At 44.5% G+C, this 20555-nt stretch overlaps 1 protein-coding gene across 1 annotated transcript in view; it reads right to left on the bottom strand.

Moving 5' to 3' along the window:
* Window positions 1-20555, bottom strand: part of ARHGAP4 (Rho GTPase activating protein 4) — a 74628-nt gene that overhangs the window by 12682 nt on the left and 41391 nt on the right. The window contains exons 5-15 of the mRNA XM_040406064.1: window positions 20195-20377; window positions 19338-19466; window positions 19042-19263; window positions 16767-16868; window positions 15616-15810; window positions 13965-14049; window positions 12039-12066; window positions 8449-8551; window positions 3582-3642; window positions 1781-1858; window positions 75-209 (exon numbers count right to left, since the gene is read on the bottom strand). Coding sequence (XP_040261998.1) covers window positions 75-209; window positions 1781-1858; window positions 3582-3642; window positions 8449-8551; window positions 12039-12066; window positions 13965-14049; window positions 15616-15810; window positions 16767-16868; window positions 19042-19263; window positions 19338-19466; window positions 20195-20377 — 1321 coding nt within the window. The remainder of the gene's footprint in view (window positions 1-74; window positions 210-1780; window positions 1859-3581; window positions 3643-8448; window positions 8552-12038; window positions 12067-13964; window positions 14050-15615; window positions 15811-16766; window positions 16869-19041; window positions 19264-19337; window positions 19467-20194; window positions 20378-20555) is intronic.

Here is a 20555-nt window from a genome sequence, read left to right as displayed (position 1 = left end):
CTTAGGTGCACCTTCCATCAAGCCACCCTCCCCCCACAAACCCAATATATAAACTATAGACATAGTACACTCACGGAGAGAGGACAGCAATTCATTAAACATGTCATTTGGAAATAGTGGCTTTTCCAGTCCTCGGAAGTATAGCTTCAGCACCCCAGCCACCGAATCCACGTCATTCCCTGTGTAGCTGGAGTCCAATGGGTCATCCCCTGGGAAAGAGCACATATTTATCCTCCGAGGTGACAAAATGATATGGGCATTTCGCATATTAGTAAGGTTACTTTACTCCACTAAAAGGGGGAGATTGGAATAACCAGTAACCACCATTTGGACATGTGCTCTTCAAGCTGGTGAACCATGTTCCTAATTGAGAATGTAGGGCCTAAGGATCAGCGTACAGGGCATTAATTAACGGTACATTAAAATAAGCCGTCCCTGTTCTTAGAGCTTAACATTTGGTATTCTATAAAAGTTAAAGGGGTTGTCCAAGATTTTAGCATTGATGACCTTATAGTCAGCATAGGCCATCAATTACTGATCGGTGGGGGTCTGACACCCTACCCCCTCACCAAATCACCTGTTTCAGAGTAGCTCTGACGCTGGAACTACACAGCTCTGTCCACTGTGTAATGGATGGAGCTGGTAACTGCAGCACTGCCCCCAGTGATGTGAATGGGAGCAGTGCTGCAGTAATCAGCTTTGTCCAGTACACAAATGACAGAGCTCTGAGGTTCCAGTGCTGGAGCTACTCTGAGACAGTGAGGGTGCAGGGTGTCAGATGAGATATTGATGGCCGATCATCGGGACAATTCATGGACAACTACTCCCTTTTAATGTATACCAAAGCAATTGTTAGACACAATCATGTAATTCACCATGTCACCAACAGATGGCATCAGTTTCCTCATCCACAGCAGCAATGGGGTTTATATCACATAGCGGTATTTTGGACAGTTTTTTGCATCAGTATGTTTAAGCCAAAACCCAGGGTATTTTGGACTCGTTCCTGATTTTAGCTTAAACCAAAATACTGACCAAAAAAATATAATATAATAACCAAGTGACATAAAAACTCATCCTTTTTCATTGACATCATAGTGGCACCATGGCCAATGCCAAGGTAAAGTAGAATAGATTTCAGCTAAACTCTTGCCTGCACTAAGGAGTGGCTGAGGAGAGCATGACATGCATACCCAACTTTTCTCACCAGGAGTAGTGTGGATATGAAGTTTTATTCTGCCAAATTCTGCTCTTCCAAGGGCCCAGGAGGCAGAGCTTCATTGTACAGTGATCTCTGCATTGAGTATTCAACCGCCCCTCCTGTCTACCCTGAGTAACAGCTGTAGCATCCAATCAGGAGACCCCTGCAGCTGTCACTCAGAGCAAAGGGGAGGGGCTGTAAAGCTGCTTAATGCAGAGAGCATTTCACTATATAGCTCCACCTCCTGGCAACATGTAAGAAAATAATTTGGCAGAATAAAACTTCATATCCACACTATTCCTGATTGGAAAAGCTCCACATTAGGTATGTTGGCATGCTTTCCTCAGCCACTACCGTGTGACGTAGTCTAAAATAAGCTCCCCTATGAGTTTAGTAGAAGGTAATCCACCCCAGTGGCAGGGGTCTACCGTTGGCCTACATGGTTTGCAATGGATGGTAGGCAGCCTCTTGGCTAGTCCCTGCCTGACAACATGGACCACTGCCTGCCCCTTTGGACCAGAGCAGCCTAGTTATTCTTAGACATATATCATACTGATACCATATCTGTATTACACACACCTCTTTCAAAGGCACTGCGAATCTCATTCACCTGGACCTGTGAACCTGGAACACGGAATATACCCTCGTGCTGTAGACCTGAAAGACAGTATCAGAGGTCTGACAAATTGGACCCATCACTCTATTCACCATTGCTCCTCCTGCTTCCTTTGCCAGCCATGCCCTCTCCTACTTGACAGGTCCATGTTCCTGCATAGTCATCATAAATGGCCCTATCAATAAAAGGAGAGGGAGGGGCTGGCAGAGGAAGGAAAAGGATCAAGGGTGCACAGAGTAACAGAGCCCACCCTCGGTGCACTTAACTGCTCATTTGCATATGTATTAAACAGATCACTAAGTGAAACGTACCATTACATTCAGCTGAGCTCGCCCTACAAGGCATTGTGCCTGGTTTAACTGTGAATTTCCTGGCGATTACTATGATGCTGTGCGCATCGGGCCGCCCGCGGGACTATTATCCCACACTCATAATATCATATGAGTGCAGGACAATAGTCCCGCGGGCGGCCCGATCCGCACAGCATCATAGTGACCTATGATGCTGTGCTCTCCCGTGCGCACGATGTATGCCGCTCCGGGACATATGGCCCGCTCACGGACCATATGTCTCAGAGGGCATACTGTCGTGTGCATGAGCCCTAAGGCTACATGTACACGACCGTATGTGTTTTTTGCAGTCCGCACATTGCGAAACTGCAAAAAAAAACGGATGCCATCCGTTGTTTTTTTTTTGCGGATCCATTGTAACAATGCCTAAAACAGACAAGAATAGGACATGTTTTTTTTATTTTTGCGGGGCTACGGAACAGACATACTGATGCGGACAGCACACGGTGTGCTGTCTGCATTTTTTGGGGACCCATTGAAATGAATGGGTCCGCATCCTATCCGCAAAAAACCCCGAATGGACACGGAAACAAACAACGTTCATGTGCATGTAGCCTAAAACTGTATAAAATGCACAGTCTCCTTCTCTACTCACAACCAAAGCTAAATTTCAATAGTGCAATGCATTGTGGGAATTTGTATTCCAGAGCTCAGTTGTTAGGTCATGTGATTGTAAAAAAGCAACAACTGTTTTATTTCACTTTGGATGTGAATGGAGAAGGAAATATGCTAAACAAACAAGTACTCCACCCCACTCAGGCTGTCAGCTAAAGCCTTTGTTGAGGGTTTCCACCTGACCTTATGCTACGAACTTCACTAAGACCAAAGGGAGGAAAAAAAGGCCTCACTGTCCCACAAGGAGACAGCAATACTATAGTGCCTTAAAGGGGTTGTCCTATGAAACATTTTTGAAACCAGCACCTGGATCGGAATGCTTTTGTAACTGCATGCAATTAAAAATTTTGCCACTGAGTTGTTCACTAAAATGTATCTGTGAAGCCACCTGCTGTTTGCTTTTTTTCTTATTTCTCTGTCCACCTTGGTGAGGTGGACACACATCCTCAGTTCCATCCTTCAACTGCCTCCTGAGCTGTGACAGGGAGAAAGCTGCGGCAAAAGAGAGGTGGACGCACATGCTCAGATCCATCCTTTAACTGCTTCCTGAGCTGTTAGCGGGAGAAATGTGCAGCATAAGGGACACCACCCCCCTGAGGCAATCTAGCAGGACAATGACTGGGGAGATCTCTGGATCCATGTGAGGTACAGGGCTGGTTCTAGCTTTGTTAGAAAGAGATTGTCGTGTACTCTATGAGGCCTGATTTTCATTTTTTACATTGAACATGGGATAATTCCTTTAAGCAACTTTGCAAATGCTAAAGGGGGTAAATTAAGGGTCTTCGAGAAGTTTACCTACCGTGCAAGTTTATGAAACGGATACAGCTGGACACTACCCGTGGAATGGCTTCTCCTGAACTCTGGGTGGTCAAGACAATAGGTCAAATGGTAAGTGCATTACACGAGAAGAAGGCAAGATGTCTACCTGTCTCTTTCCTACCGTTCTCTCCACTTACTACTGTATATTGAGATTAGCTGTTTCTGATCATGCAGGGAACTATTACATGGGGTATAGCACCGATGAAGCCATGATGCCCACCATAGAGCTGGCTCCAATCAGTATTCTAATAGGGGCTATCCTATATACTTTACTAATCAACTGGCTGCAACATGAAGAAGACTTAGGAACTCTTGGAGAAGTCTTGGACATTATCAACCTCTGTGACAACTATCCCAGGCATACTATATTTGACCAAGGCTGATCCGTAGCCTCATTATCCAGTATGTGAACATAGAAGAGCCGTCACAGAGCTGATAATCTATAGAAGGGGCATTACTATGGAGCTTCAGGGCCATTAAAAGGATTTTCTGAGATATTTTAACTGATCGGTGAGGGATCACAGTAGCGTTGCAGCCTACCCTCTGCTCACCAAGCACAGCGCCATGCATTGTATAGTGGCTGTGCTTGGTATTGCAGCTCTGCCCCATTCACTTCAATGGGACTGAGCTGCGTCTAGGTCATGTGACTGATGAACGTGACGTCACATGGCCTATGGAAATCTTGAAAAGGCAGCGGCGCTACTGCAAAGAGCTGATTAGTGGGGGTCCCGGGTGTCAGAACCCCACAGATCAGATACTGATGGCCTATTCAGAGGGTAGGTCATTAGTTAAAATATCTCAGAAGACCCCTTTAAACTGTATACATTTCAATAAATGGTCAACCAGAAAACATGGCTGCCACTGACGGCTGACTTCGTAAGGACCTGTCAGCTCCCTTGACATGTTTCAGTTCCCACTTGTATTATGCCTGGAACATTTTCTTTTAACTCTGTGTTGTGACGTTTCTCTGTTATCCCTACTAGAAAATTATGAATCTATTAACAACTTATTGTCACCAGCTAGAAACGTGTGCCACACTGCGTAGAGAAAGACCCCTTCGACCCGGGGAACAGTAACACGCAGTTGTCAATTTAATTATATATTTCCAGGAGCAATAACAGAGGGACGGCACAATGGTTATGAGAAAGATTTCTATTACATGGGGAATAAAAGTAGTTACTAAAATAGACATGTCAGGAGAGGGGACAGGTCCTTTTTGAAACAGCTTTTCTTCCCCTTAAAGGGTTTGCGGAGTCTTTAAAACGGATGACCTATCCTCAGGACAGGTCATCAGTATCTGATCGACAGGGGTCCGACTCCCAGCACCCCTGCCAATCAGCTGTTTAAAGAGGTCAGCACGGTCCGGTTAGCACCGCAGCCTCTTCCTTCGCCATGTGAGGTCACGTTCATTGGTCACATGGCCTAGGTGCAGCTCAGTCCCATTCAAGTGGATGGGCATGAGCTGCAATACAAAGCACGGCCACTATACAAAGTACGGCGCTGTGCTTGGTAAGCTGCGAGGAGGCTGCTGCGCTCACTGGAGTGCAGCTGATCGGCGCGGGTTCTGGTTGTCGGACCCCCGCCAATCTAATATTGATGACCTACCCTGAGCTAGCAATTTGTTCATAACTTCTAGCAGGAATAATAAAGGAATGACACAACATAGAGTCATAAGAACAAATGCTCCAGAATTGTTATTACATGGGGAATGCAAGTAGTTACTAAACAGACATGTCAGTGGTAGTGAGAGGTCCTTAATGACATTTTTTCTACAACATTACGATAATTGTCCTTAAATTTTGCAACATAGACTAGTGCTGAAGAATGCAAACAGACAAAGTACTGAAAGCCACGCATGAAGAGAAGAATGACTGAAATGTACCTGGGCACGGGACAGGTACCTCCGTCTCCTGCAAAGCAGAGCAGAAGGAGAAAACAAAAAAAAACAAAAAGAGGGTTGATCTGTAAAGGGTTAACTGAAAGCAACAGCATTAGGTCAGACCCAGGTCATAGCGCAGGGGAAGCACTGGAGGGGAAATCCAGGAGTCAATATAAAGCTCACAGAAGATAGACACAGGCTCAGGTATCAGCCCAAAAGCAAATCTAAGTCCGGAATACAGAAAAGTAAAGAAACAGAAAGTTTTGTAGGAGACAGTTTCACACTCATTGTCTGCAAAAGCCCACCAAAACCATCAGTCCCCAATCTGAGGTCCTCCTGGCCACTTTTTTTAGATCTTGATACTCCCAGTACCTGTAGATGTCAAGATCTTCTCTGACAGCTGTATAAATACTTTGCAGGATCATACATACTGCGAAGGGATAAGGTGGACCATAACACCTCCATGAAGGCCATCAAACTGGCCTTATCTAGGTAAAAACTATTGACAGCTATCACTACCGATCCTCCCACATATGTGTATGCTTGGCTAGGCCAAGCAAGCATATGTAGTGAATGGGAAGAGAGACCTCTGGTGGTGGCTTCCCTCTCCAAGGAAATAAGGATCTGGCAGTTTAAATTCAAGAGTTGGGAGGGCCCATTCACATTAGATGGTTGGTTAATCCTGTTGAAATCCACAGGTTTGGCCAACATAGATCTACAGACGGAGGAGGCCAGAAGAGCCTTCAAGAGCTCTGCATCTGGGGAATACAGATTTTTTTTTTTGAGAATATAGGGTCAGAGGATCTCCAAATTCCTTCCTAGAACATCTATATTCAACATCTAGTTAGAGAAAACAACTCTAAATATATGGCAAGATTCAACTTTTTTACATGACCACAGGGTGGGACTGCCCCACAAGAGTACCAGAGGATCCTCCGGTGGGCCCAAGCTCTGACAATAATGTATCCCTAATAAAAATAAGTCCTTAAGGGTCCTATATAAACAGATGGTGGGCCCTCCAAATCATTTCCTCTGGTGGGTCCAAGGGATTTCAGTCCAACACTGCATGGCTGCCATGTAGTGGCCATATGTATTGAGTCTTCCCGTACAAATTCAGATCCATAATCTTCCCTACAGTTTACAACCTTTGGCAGGCCCTACGATGAACATTATGCTACTAGAGAAAATAAGGAACACCAGGGTGACCTTAAGCTTTGTAGGGGGTTTATTCATCACCTCATTATATAAACGGGACTAGGGCCTGTTACATAAAAGAAAAAGGGAAGTAGATAATGGACGGTCAAAGGGAACCAGAGACTGCACAGAGGAAGAGAATGATGGCCGAAAAGAGGGAAGGTATTATCTAGATAAAAAGACCAGATAGAGCAGCATTGACTAGAACCTATCACCAGCAAAGACTGAGAAGATATAAGTGTCTCTATGATGGTCAATCAACGCTCAGCTAGTGGGCACAACAGCACCCACTTACAAGCCTGTTGAGGTGCCAGTCATGGGGGCAGAAGCAGCAAGGCTCTTATGGTTTCATAGGAGTCAAAGCTTCAGTGATAAGAGACATATGCTCCTCTAAGTTCTGCTTAAAGGGATTGACCAGAGTTATTAGGCTAGTTTCAGAAGAGCATATTCATTTTGAGAAACACGCTCTGTATGGGAACAGTATTTTCCCAGACTGAACATTGCTCCTGTGAAGTGAACACACAGCATCAGAATGATTTATGATGATGTGAATTCCTCCCTGATTGTGAGTCTGCTGAACTGTAGTCACATAATACTATGACTACAAGTCAGTAGACCAGTGGTGAGACGCAAATTCACAACATCATAAATCACTATAATTCCAGGAAATACTGCTCTCACACGGAGACTCTCAGACTAAATGGGCTCGTCTGAAACTGGCCTAATACGACTGGGCAATCACTTAAAGCAGAAGTTAGAGGAACATATGATTCTTATGACTGAAGGTTTGACTCCTATGAAACAGAACCTTACAGAGCCTGTTTCCCGGACTCGTCTGAAACTCGTCTTAAATTTTTACAATATGGATCACATCGGATAAAAAAATAAAAAGAAGCCATAGTCACCCTTGCCAATCCACCACCACTGCCATTCCTATGCTGCTTAGGTCACTGCTGCTCCTCACTTCCTGTTTCCAGGACATCACGCAGGAAATGGCAGGAAAGCCTCGCTCAGCCAATCACTGGTTGAGGCGGGTCACAGCTGCGGCCTGTGATTGGCTAAGCTGGCATCTCCAGCTACTTCCTATGTGTTGAGCCAGGAACAGGAAGTGGAGAGCAACGGGAACCAGAGCAGCATAGGAATGGCAAAGGTGAGGGATCCACAAGGGAGAGTAGGGCTTCTTTTTTATTTTTAACCCACTGTGTTTCATATGTAAAAAATGGAATATGGCTGGACAATCCCTTTAAATGCTAAACATGTCTAGGGTCAGTTGGCACTGAACAAAATGGTATCTAAATGTTAATAGCCGATTGGAGGGAGGGAGGAAATGTTATTACTTTAACTGGCTTTTCTACGGGGGCAGAACAACTGGCATTTTATGGGGTTCTGTTTGACACTAATCTGTAGGCACTATGGCTACTGCTGTTAGGGAGGCACTGTGACTAGCTATGTTATATGGTCACATTGGCGGGCAGTCATAAGGGAGGATAATGTCTACCACCGTTATGGGGGTACTGTGACAGAGACTGGTTTCGGGCAGAGTGGCTGGCGTAGTTATAGAGACATAAAAAGACCACAATGAAATACAGAAATAAAGCACTGGAGGTAGTAACTGTGGAATAAGGCGACAGACAGGTTGTCAGACCATTTGCACCGGCAGAGAGAATCTTATGCAGCAAAGGCTTCTGGGATGAGCGGCACTGCAACGATTTCCCCATAGAGAACACAAGCCAGATCAGGAAGCAAAGAAAGGGGCAGCAGATATGGTGGGTACCTGCACAAATTCCTCCAAATTCCCGTTAAACAGTTTGTGGCTATACTGGGAGGACGGTCTCTGCCTTCTCGCCCTTTGGGATTTACTGTTGTTGGACTGCAGCCTGAAACCAACCGCGGGACATACAATTCACCCATTCACAAAACCTCGCTCCACGTTAATAACAAAATATAGGCTATAAACACACACCATATTGTGAATGTGATTACATAAAGATACAGATTTCATAAGACATGAGTAATACTTAAGATACGGAGTTCAGATCACAATTTTTTTTATTTTCCTACAGCCTCCCGTTCCCCCGCTGTCAACATTTAAAAAGCCTCTGTCAGCATGGTCTTTTAACCAGAGACTTCTAGATTTTATTCTTTAGTTATTTCTTTTCTCCCTCATTTAACCTATAATAAAAGACTATAGCCTTACTATATTGAAAAATCAAGCTTTTCTATGCTTAGAAAGTTAATACATATTGCTAGTTTATTCACAGACACGATATATGTTTATAAAGACACTAGTAATATGTATTAGCTTTCTGAGTATAGAAAACCTCCATTCTCAATATAGTAAGGCTATAGCCTTTTATTATAGGTTAAATGAGGGAGTAAAAAAGTCTCTCCTGGGATATCTACATGCAAGGCTGACCTCTTACCTTCAGGCTATAGTCTCATCATATTAAGAGAATTGATTTTCTGCACTTAGAAAGCTATTACATATTACTGAAGTCTTTAGAATCATAAATTGTATCTGTGAATAAACCAGTAATTTGTATTAACTTTCTATGCATAGAAAACCTCTATTCTCAACATGGTAAGGCTACAGTAGGTAGTGTATATGATATGTATATGCTACAACACAGCTCTGCCCTCTGCATGCTGATGTCTATCCCAGTCAATCAAGAAGAGGAGTTAGTGTGCAGACCACAGGGGTGTTACAAAAGATTCAGCCCCGCCCCTTGGTGCTCCAAATTGCTAATTTGCACATGAATAAAAATCCTTATCTGCAGTACTAACCATAATGTACTGCTGATACTAGTCCAAGATCATGATGACAGATTCCCTTTAAACAGAGTTTTATCAGATAAGGGTCAAAAAACAAATAGTCACTGACTAGTGCCTAGTTTATAAAAGTGGTTGCCCGGGATTAGAAAAAAAGGGTCTTTTTTTTTTAGCCTTAAACAGCACCACTCTCGTCTACAGGTAGTGTCTGGTATTGCAACTCAGTCTCCAAATTGAATTTGGAAGCACTGCAATACCAGACACAACCTATATCCAGGAGAGGCGCTGTTTAAATATTTTTATTTTTTTTACATTTAAGTACAATTAATTAAGTACATTTAATTAAAAGCGCATGGAAAAAATAAAGCCAAGATGGACTTGAGCCATAAAGAGGTAATATTGAGAACAACACTTATCCTCTATCCGTAGGGGATAAGTGCCTGACTGGTTGGGGGTTCGGCCCATTGATCACAAGACTGGGGGTCCTGTGTTCCCCTGTTTGACTGTAGAGGCAGCCATACAAGTCTGCTGCCGCTTCATTCTACTCTATGCAGGGCCGTCTTTAATGCGGGGCAAAAGAGGCAGCTGCCCCGGGCCCAGTTGCTCCTGGGGGGCCCAAGGCAACTGCCTCTTGAGCCTCGCTGGCCACTGGAGGACCTTTTATGGGTCCACACTTTATTAACTAGGACATGTAGGGAATACATGGGGATGTCCCTGCACTTTCCATTATTTCTGGGTGCCGCTCCGTTGCGCCTCTGTGGCCCCCGTTACATTCTCCTGCTTTGTATGCTAAGTAACAGCATGGGAACACCAAGGAGGAGACATCAGCTTTTCTCTGTGGGCGTTCCTTCTCCCTGGCTGTGACGTTCTGCGCTGCGATTTTGGACAGTGCTACAGCCAGGGAGAAGGAACGCCCAGGGAGAGAAGCTGATGTCTCCTCCCTGGTGTTCCCATGCTGTTACTTAGCATACAGCGCGGGGGAATGTAACGGGGGCCACAGTGGCGCCACGGAGTGGCGCCACGGAGTGGCGCCCAGAAATAATAGTAAGTGCAGGGACATCCCCAATGTATGCCCTACATGTCCTGCTACTTAGTTAATAAAGTATGGACCCATGAATGCGGCAGCGGCACTTGTGTTCTCCCTCTTGCCCAGAGTCCAATCAATATTAAAGACGGCCCTGACTCTATGAGACTGCAAGAGTTAGCCAAGTACACAGATTGGCTATCTCCGGCAGTCCCGAACAGTGGAATTGAGCAGTACTGGACATGCCCGACTGCCACTCTATTCAAACGGGAGGAACACGGGATGCCATTCCCATGAAAGGTGGAAGCCCCAGCAATCGAACCTACAACGATCAGACACTTACATCCTATCGATAGTTGATGAGTTTTTTGTGGTAAATCCTTTTAAGATGCTCTCTTATGCCATATGACACAACTCTTCATAATAACAAGCAGGAGTATCTCCATTCACAGACTATTAGCTGCCATAAAGAGCCACCACCAGAGGGAGCCGAGTAGCTTTCAGCATACTGATTATGCGCTGAATTTCATGATAAAACAGTATGCAACATGCTCTTAGGCTCCCCCTAGTGGTGGCTGCAGGGAGGCAGAATAAATTTTTACATATAGGGATTGTCCAGATGTTTAAAATTGTTGGTCTATCAATATTAGACCAGTAGTGATCCAACCTCTTCTATTCAGCTGGTTGAAGGGGCCAAAGCACCCTGGCAAGCCATGCGGCCTCTACATTATTTGCGTTGCTCCCTATTGCACAACACCAAATGCTGGACCTAAAAATTACAATTTAAAGATGCTGATTTAGGTTAAAGCTCCGTTCACACTGGTGTTTAGGTTGCATTGGTCAGGTTTCCGTTGTCTCCTGATGGGTATCGGTCATGAATTCTTTAAAAACTTAAAGGGGTATTCCGGTTAGAAAAAATTATTCTATTACTGTTAAATAACTATTCCGGGAAATAGGACCCCCATTGATCACGAGAACGGAGGCCACAAACCCCATGGAGCCCCCCTGAAATGGACGGCGTGACTGGTCAGTATGCTGAATGCATTCCTTTCTATGGGAGTGCCGGAGATATCAGAGAGCTGTACTTTTTCTAACCGGAATACCCCTTTAAAGGGATTTTACAGAACTTGCTGACGTATCCTCAGCTGTTTCGGTCAGGCACCAGAGATGCTGCAGTACCCCAGCATGGCCACTACACAGTCCGTCCACTGTATAGTTTCCGATGCCTGACCGAAACAGCTAATTGGTGAGGGTTGAGGGTGTCTGACCCCCATGATCTGATATTCATGACCGATCCTGACTGAGGATAGGTCATCAATATCTAAGTTTCAGAAAACCCCTTTAATCGCTGACACCAGTGTGAACAGAGCCTAAAGGTTTTTGAGTTTTTTTTTTCTAACATGCTGTTAGATTTTTTTAAATTATATTTTAAAGGGTATAATGTAACAGATTAGAAATCATTGGGAAAGCAAAGATGTTGGGGTGTGGTTTCGTGAAGGCATGTTATCTGATAGATTGCGCTTCCCCTTCCTCCTCAGTACCTCAATGTGAAGAACAAATGTGATACATACCCAGAGATGTTACTGTGTGACTCAGCAGCTGTGGAGGAAAATGGAAAAAGTGAGAAATGCAGAGTGTACAGAAATACGGCAACTTCCTCAGAGGTTTTCATATTCAATTTTGAATAACCCTTCTTATTAGAAATCCTCTTTACTTTGCAGATATGTAGACACAAAAGTCTAACGGGGAAAAACTGAATTTTTAAAAAAATGATTGCATAAAATTTGGGGGAATAAAGTTTATTTTTTGGGCAGAGACAGCACCACTCTGGTCCATGGGCTGGGTCTGGTATTGCAGTTCAGTCCTATGGGGTGCATGGGGTGAAACTGAAATACCAGACACAACTTACGGACAAGAATGGCGCTGTTTTACATACAGGGGAGGAAAATGTTAAAAATATGGCCCCCTCCAGGTGATGTTCCTAACCTGGTATAATGGTATATGGGACAAGGCGTTCCTTGGCTGCAGTTGTTGAGTTACTTGTGTAAAGAGGGAACTTTGCATAAATTCACATGGTTCATGAGAAGGGATAATGGGCCAATGTACCCCATCCCCATGGAAGCTACTTATCGACTAAATTAACGAATAGGCACTTCTTTACCTTTTCAATCCTCTAGTACCCTAGCACCAACTTCCCAGTAGACCTCTGGGAGTGATGATGTGCCATACCAATACATGACTGCCAATTACTGGCCACAGCAGTCATGTGCCATATATACTTCATCAAAGTCTTTGGTAAAGTACTGGAGAGGGTTTATTCAGATTTTATTCATGGTCTGGATTTTTTTTTTTTTTTGAATGGTAGGTAGGATTGGTAGAGGGGCCTACCATTCCACTCGACTCCAGTACAGCTATTCCCCCTAGCCTAAAGTGTTCTCATGTGTAGTATACTAGGGAATAAATAGAAGCTGGTAGACCTGTCTGAACCCTTTGTGATTTGTACCTAGCCGAGGTAGATATACTGTTTAGTATGTGCCCAGATGGCTAAGGTCTTTGATTTGTGTTTATTTTTGGTGCTGTGGCTTCACCCAAGTGACCGCACAACTTGATTGTCCTAGGGTCTGCTGGATGTTAAATAAACCAAAATGAACTTTTAAAACTGCTCAGTTGAGTGAAATCTGTCACCGCTCGCCTTGTTCACACATGTAGATCCCTACAATACTTACATCACTACTGCCGCTAGTAAATTGGCTCTAGCAGTAACGTGTCAGTATGACATGTTATCTTTTCCTAGGAAAGCTGGATGTAGCCTACTCCTGCAGTCACACTCGTTTCCATCTGTCTCTCGCTTCTTGATAACATACATTTGGTAGGTATGGGATAGATGGAAAGGAGTAGGACTGCAGGATCAGACTACACTAGGTTTGTTTGTAGTCTGTAACCATGGAGACACAAGGGCCTGTAGAGAAGCTGTAGACACAAAACAGTAGGATATCTCTAATACTTAGGCCCCCTGCACACGAACGTGTGCACCCCGTGGTCGTGCTGCGGACCGCAAAATGCGGGCCGCAATGCACGAACACAGTCCGTGGGGCAGCCGCAGCGGATCGCGGATCCATTCACTTGAATGGGTCCGCGATCCAGCCGTTCCGCAAAAAGATAGGACATGTTCTATCTTTTTGCGGAACGGAAGTACGGGACGAAACCCCACGGGAGCACTCCGTAGTGCTTCCGTTCCGTACCATTCCACATCTCCGGATTTGCGGACCCATTCAAGTAAATGGGTCCGCATCCGTGATGCGGAATGCCCACGGAACGTCTCTCGTGTATTGCGGATCCGCAAATGCGGTCCGCAATAAGGCAACGGGAAGCACACGTTCGTGTGCAGGGGGCCTTACTCTTTTCATAGTTCCTTCATGTTTTTTAGATACATTGGAGTAAAAAGGTTGGAAAAATTGACATACCCAGCAAAGCTGTATTGTGCACAGTATACTTGCCTTTATCTATGGCTTCCTTCAGGCGGTCTCGCTTTGCTTGTAATTTACATATAGTGCTTCTCCCTGCTAGATACTTCTGCAATTTCTAAAACAGAGAAGGAAACTACAAGTAAGCAATCAGCCCCCACCATAAATGGTATTATCTAACTGCAGGACCAACGACAAGAAGTCCAACAAAATAACTGAACCTAATAGATGAATGCTGATAAAATATGTTTACGGCCTTACCCGCTTATTTCCTGAAGTGCCCTGGAGAAAGGGTAGCTTGGACTATTGACGTTTGTGGACATTTGCCCATATTGCTACTAAGCAAAAAAAAATATCAACTCACTACTTTATTGCACTTTGAAGGGTTAACTTGCTCTGTGATTTATGCCGTTCTATACACTTATACTGTTTTATATTGTTGAACTGCATTTTATGTTTATTGTAATATATCCTGTTCATTTGCACTGTTATTGCACTATATCTGCACTGCACTGGAAAAGGTTTATGTACAGCCAGCTAATACTGAGAGACTTTGGGACTTTCTACCTATGCACTGAGAAGTTAGAAATCTTCCACAGTTTTGGAGGAACAAAAAACAGACACACTGACCTTTCGGTTGTCAAGTTTAGCTCTGTTGTTTATGTCTGAAGACTTGTATATGTCTGGAATATTTGCTTAGTCATTCCCATACATTTGTATTGAAACTCATATATATATAAGTCTACGACAGACTGTTTAGGCTTTGATTCTCCACTCCATCCCTCGCACTAGAAGATTCTAGTTCAGTTAGAAACTTTATATAAGGAGAGCAGCTAGAACTCCTAATTGTCTGCAGATCAGGTGCTGATGAGCATTCAGAGAGTGTCCCTCCCTCTATAAAACAAATTAGGTGCCAAGGCCACTATTGATCATGGCATCTAAAGGTTTAAACAGCAAAGATCGGAGGTTCTTCTAAACCTGGCTGCTACACCAGAAGCTTAATTGTCATTAGGCAGCCAAGCACCCACTCCAGCTGACATGGGAAACCTGTGGGGCACTTATTTTGGAGCGCGGTCAAAACCCAGTAATCTAAAATAAGGCCACCATAAAAGGGTTGCCAGTGATTGTTAAGGGGTTAATTGGTTGTCCGTGTAATCCACCAATGTGCCAGATTTTTCAGGGAAAAGGAGGCACTCTTTATAACCCTCTCCCCATTCAGTCTAACAGATGAAGGTCCTGAATAGGGGATACTCCTCTAATAACCCACAATTCACTAATAAGGTGTTTGAAATGGGTTTTCTAAACCAGACAACCCCTCTAAAGAAACTACAAGAACAACTAGTGTCAATATTCCCGATTTTTCTTCTTTTCTGATGGCAGTATTTAAAGAGCTTACTGCTGTTGGAAGAAGACCTGTAATTACTAGTGACAGCCCATTGTGCTATAGTAAAGAATGGTCCATTAGCATGGTGAATGGAACCTCGGAAAGATGGCCAGAGAATGAGAATTTCTTGAATGGTGGTATTGTTGAGCATCTTTGAATAGTCATTTGTCTAATTCTTCCTGCACATCCATTGAGGGCCTTCATAATTTAAAATCCACATTTTTTCTACGGGGTCCTCACATTTCTTTTCCCACCCTCATCAGAACAAACCCCATATCCTCCAACCTATTCCCTTCTCACTGTAACATGGAAGGTCTCCGTGTCTTGCTGGTTTGCCCGTCTCTTGGCTGTGCTCGTCTTACTGCTGGTGTCTGATCCTGTGGATTTTAAGGACTCGGTGGACTGGCTGGACTGAAATGCGTCGGACAAGTCAAAGTCATCAGATCCAATGAGGTCTAGTAGGGACTGGAGAGTAGCTTTAAGAGTCTTGTTCACCTGCAAAAAAAGGGGGTTGAGAACTTTTACATCCAGATAGCCGGTATGAGAATATGATTCCTGAGATTGGGGGAAGGTTGTATAAATGTTGGGGTGTTTTCAATGCCAAAGTGGGAATACAGATGTTTTTTGGGGGTTCTCCAACATTTGAAATAAACTTGAATAAGAATGATCACTTCTATTGTAGATTAATCAAAAAAAATGGAAAACTCAGATTTGGCTGGAGACTGGATGACCCATTCTCAATAAACAAAGTCTCCACAAGTTTGGTAGGTCTCCACAAGTTTGGTAGTGAAGAGATCTCACATTTTTCTCCATGCCTAGACCCACCTCAATATGCTCTCTGTATGGCAGATGTGAATGAGCATTTTATTATGCATGGAATATAGCTGCAGGAGACATGGTTATGGCACACAGCCTGGGCAACCCTACTCAGTAATGCTGTATGTTCTGTCGAAGGCTGTGTTGACACTACACAATGCTGGATCCATTACATTATGGATACCAACAGCAGTCAATGGACTCCATGTCCTTACACTGGTGTTCTATTGAGATGTTCCTAGCTTTGATGAAAAAAAGAGTGTGTCTCAGACAGCACTATTATGCCCATCAAATCTGATGCAGTTTGCAGTGGAAGCTCTAAACATAACCTCTGACCAGACATGACCTGTACCTTAGTGCATGTGGACCACAAGTAGGGAAGACTTTAGAGAAGAAGGGAAGAGCTAAGAGAATGTCCAGTGAAAGCACTTCAAGCTGTATTTTGGCCGTAGTCATGTTCTGCTCGAGGTTTATACAGGCAGTGGCACAATGACTCTTGAAGGTGACGTTGTCTGTGTTGCTTTTACTGAAGTCTACGATGGTCAGCCCCACAAAATAAATCCAAAATCCAGACACATGCAAACCAATCTGTATACAGACTACAGTATATACTGTGCAAAGAAGGTGCTACATACCTCTTCAGTTTCTAGATGCTCCCTTTCCAGCCTGGACTGAATATGTTGAAATCTGGTGATTAGTTCCTGGTGAAAAAGTGGCTCAGATCGGACCTCCAACACCTGAAGGAGGAGACCACAACATATGTATTTTTTGAATGGGTTATCATATCATTTCAATAGTCCTAAAAGGCTGTTAAAGGCATATTCCAGTACAGACACAAAGCTGTCCCATCACCTTCAAATGGTTAAAAAATTTATGCTCCTGTACTCACCTTGCCAATTCAGAAGGTCCCATGCTCTGCTTTACTTTCTGTTGACTTCCTGACAAAGCAGGAAATGGCTGGGAATGCCTTCTGTGTGCACCGGGGATCCGGGCCCCATTGAAAAGGCAATCACAGGAATCACAAGGTGAATGTAGGCTTGTTTAGTTTCACCTTTTTATATAGGAATACCTGTTTAACAGCTATTGTAGCGTATTTTTTATACTAGGAATACTATAAATTACTTGTGTGTTCCTCTTGGTGACACTCTGGGCAGAAGGGGCCCAGGAGCAGTAGCAGAGCCGCAGCGTCAGACTGGAGCAAAAAGCATCAACAGCATGCAGAGGCCGGCTGCTTCTGTCCCCCTTACAAGCTCCTGTGCTGCGGAGCTTCAGACATGCCCCCTCTTCACTCTGTTCAGCAGAGCAGGACATCTTGCCTGAGAAGTATCAGAAACGCCCCCCTACACAGGACCTGCTGCCTGAGGAGAAGAGAGACCGAGGGCTGGAGCAGCAGTGTGATGACTGTGAGTGAGTCTGCACTGTGACTGTCTCTTTTCTGTGGGACAAGAGGGGGGGGGGGGGGGTCAGGGAACCCTTCAAGCTGCTGCTGGATGCTGTAGACCAGCAGCTTCATACTATGTAGTTGTTTTACTGCCTCATTAAGCAGTTTGCCTCCATGACACCTGCCTCCCCCCCATATCCTGTCCTATCCCATCCTCATAGAGCCCCTTCGGTCTCCTTTCCTCCCTCATGTATCCAGAGCTCTTGTTCCACCCTCCTATCTCCTATTGCTGCCCCTACTTCTTGTATAAACCCCCCTCAGAGCCCCTTCCACCTACTTGCAGTGTGCCCCCCTCCTGTCCATCCTGGGCCCCGGGCCCCTGTCTCAGTCCTCTTCCTCTCATTATGGTAGTGTGTAAACTGCATGCACCATAATGTCACAGGGTCATGTGACTGTGCCCCCCACCTCGTACTGTGCCCCCTTATACCCTGCATTGTGCCTCCTTACCATACCCTGTACAATGCATCTCGTCATTCTATGTATTGTGCCCTCTTATACCCTTTTATCCAGTTACTGCATAGCAGTGTTATCCAGTTACTGTATGGTGGTTTTATCCGATCACTGTAGGGAAGTATCCAGTCACTGTATGGGGGTGGTATCCAATAATTATGTGCCCCTTCCCTGCCCATGCCACCTTTTTTAGACCTGGCATGAGTGTGGAAAAGTTGCAGATTGCGGCGCAAAGCATCACAATCTGTCAGAAATACGCCCAATATAGGCAAATTTCTGTTTAATAAATGACCCCCTAATTGTATTATTAGATTATTATTCCAGGGTAGGGCTAATATCTTTATAGTATATATAAAGATATTTGCTGTGGGGCCCAGTCAGTTATAGCTAGTGAGGGCCTCTTACACAGTATAATGACTGACCCCAGTGCCCCCTCCATACAGTATAACCCCCAGGGTGGGGGACACTGGGGATCAATATTCTGAATGGAGGGCCACTGTGGGGTCATTAAACTGTGTGGGGGGCCATTGTTTTTTTTTTATACTGTGCGTGGGTTCATTGGAGGGGTCATTATACTGTGTGAAGGGCACTTAGTGGCCATTATACTGTATGGGGGCCACTGGGGGTCATTATAAGGTGTGCGAGCCGGGGATACATGTAAATGTAAAAAAAAATGCCACAAGGGGGCCCACTGAGATTTATTGCCCAAGGGCCCACATGAACCTGGAGCCGGCCCTGCTTCTCAACCTGGGAGAGTGACTGAGAATGCATGTCCACCAGCACTTAGCTAATAGGTGGACGTGTACATTGCTATACATGTTGAACACCAGTTGGTACCATACTACATGAGTAGATGTCAGGACACTTCACGTGATGATGTTTTTTTTTAACAGCATGTACATGGCAAAAGTTAGTAATTTGCTATGATTTATACAATGAATGTGATATTTTTTTAATGGTGGGACAACATCTTTTATTCAAGTAAGTCTTGACAGCCAGGAGACAAACAGACTCCATACCTCATCACCCTCATGGGGGTGGAATTCAAATCGAGCAGGAGGACAGAAGGCGTCACCCCGCATCTCCATCATCTTGTTTTTGTCTGCCTGTGCATCTAAGTTATCAACTGCCCCTTCAATAGCCTGGAGACCTTGCTGTCGAGAGGCTTGGACTCGTTCCTCAGCCTGCAGGAACACTCGCAACGTCTTCCCCAGAGACAGATGAAAGCCAAGATCGCAGCACTGTACAGGAAAACAGAAAGGGTGCACATTACCAGGGGCCAAGAATGAAGGTGAGCACAGGAGAAGCCACTTACATCAATGAGGTCGCTGATGTCATTGATAAAGTAGTTATTGAGGTTGGTGTTCACGGTGTTCAAGTTGATAAGATATTCATTTCGGGCCTTTGTGCATTTTTGACTGTTCTCAAGATACTTTTTCAACCTCTGGAAAAAAAAACAGTTGGCAATTTAAAGGGTTTGTCTAGTTTAGAAACTACCTTTCATGAAAGACCATTCTGACCTCTATGATTTACCCTGGGCAGAAGAGCAACTACAAAGAGCACCTCTCTTTGTAGGAACCAGCACATCGATACATTACATGGACAGCCCCATTGGTGTCTATGGGAACAAAGCAATTCTTAATTTTGGCAATGTCAATGCCTTAAAGAACTTGAGGGCAGAGATGCTTTTGTCAGGACCTGCCAACAACCTATGTGGCAGCAACCTAATATCTTCCATGGAAGAGCTTGGCTATATTCCCTTGTCAAATCCCAAGACTTGTAGGAAAGTCAGATTTTGACTCGGAAAGCCACGTCCAAGAGGTGGTGCTGGTGAGATGGTTCTCTTCCTTGGGAGATACCTCTTTGCATATTTGTTTCCGATGGAGCATTGCCAATAAGTCTCTATACAGGACTGGTCTCTTTAAGGAGATTCGGCACCCTGCCTAAGCCCCTTCCCTATTGAAATAAGCACGTGTGCCCGGCCGAGCAGAGTGTGCATATCTATGGGCAAGTTTGGCCAAGAGCTACTTCTCCTAAGAACCATTCAGCTATCTATTATAAATGTCCAGTTTTAGGAGCCCATTGGACCCTCAACAAAATAAGGTTATACTAATTCTATAAAATAATGGTTGGTGCCAAGTTACAGATTTGGCATATTACATTGCTCCTTACCTTCTCAACCAGCCTCTCGCTCTTCTTCAGTGAGCTACGTCTAGGCCCCCTCTCAGCCACCGGGGAGCTTGCAGTCTGCTCGCTTACTTTGCCTGTGCGCTTTTCGTCCTGCTTCTCTGCCTCCCGCAGTTTGTGCTCAGAGTTTAGACAGTCATTGTGATACAGCTGGTATGTCTTCATGGCCTGTCGATGAGAAGAGAAGTCATTTTACACCGGTCCAGTAAAAGGTTCCTTCTCACCAGTTATGTTTTAGGCAACACGAGGTAAAAAAAATTAATAAAAAACTCTACAAAAACTTGCTACGGTAGGACATCTAGTGTCAACCTGCACAGCTCATGGGTATGCAACATCCGTCATCCTT

This window comes from Bufo bufo, chromosome 8, assembly GCF_905171765.1.
Source record: "Bufo bufo chromosome 8, aBufBuf1.1, whole genome shotgun sequence".
NCBI classification, from domain to species: Eukaryota; Metazoa; Chordata; class Amphibia; order Anura; family Bufonidae; genus Bufo; species Bufo bufo.
This window is presented reverse-complemented; position numbering and strand designations above follow the sequence as displayed.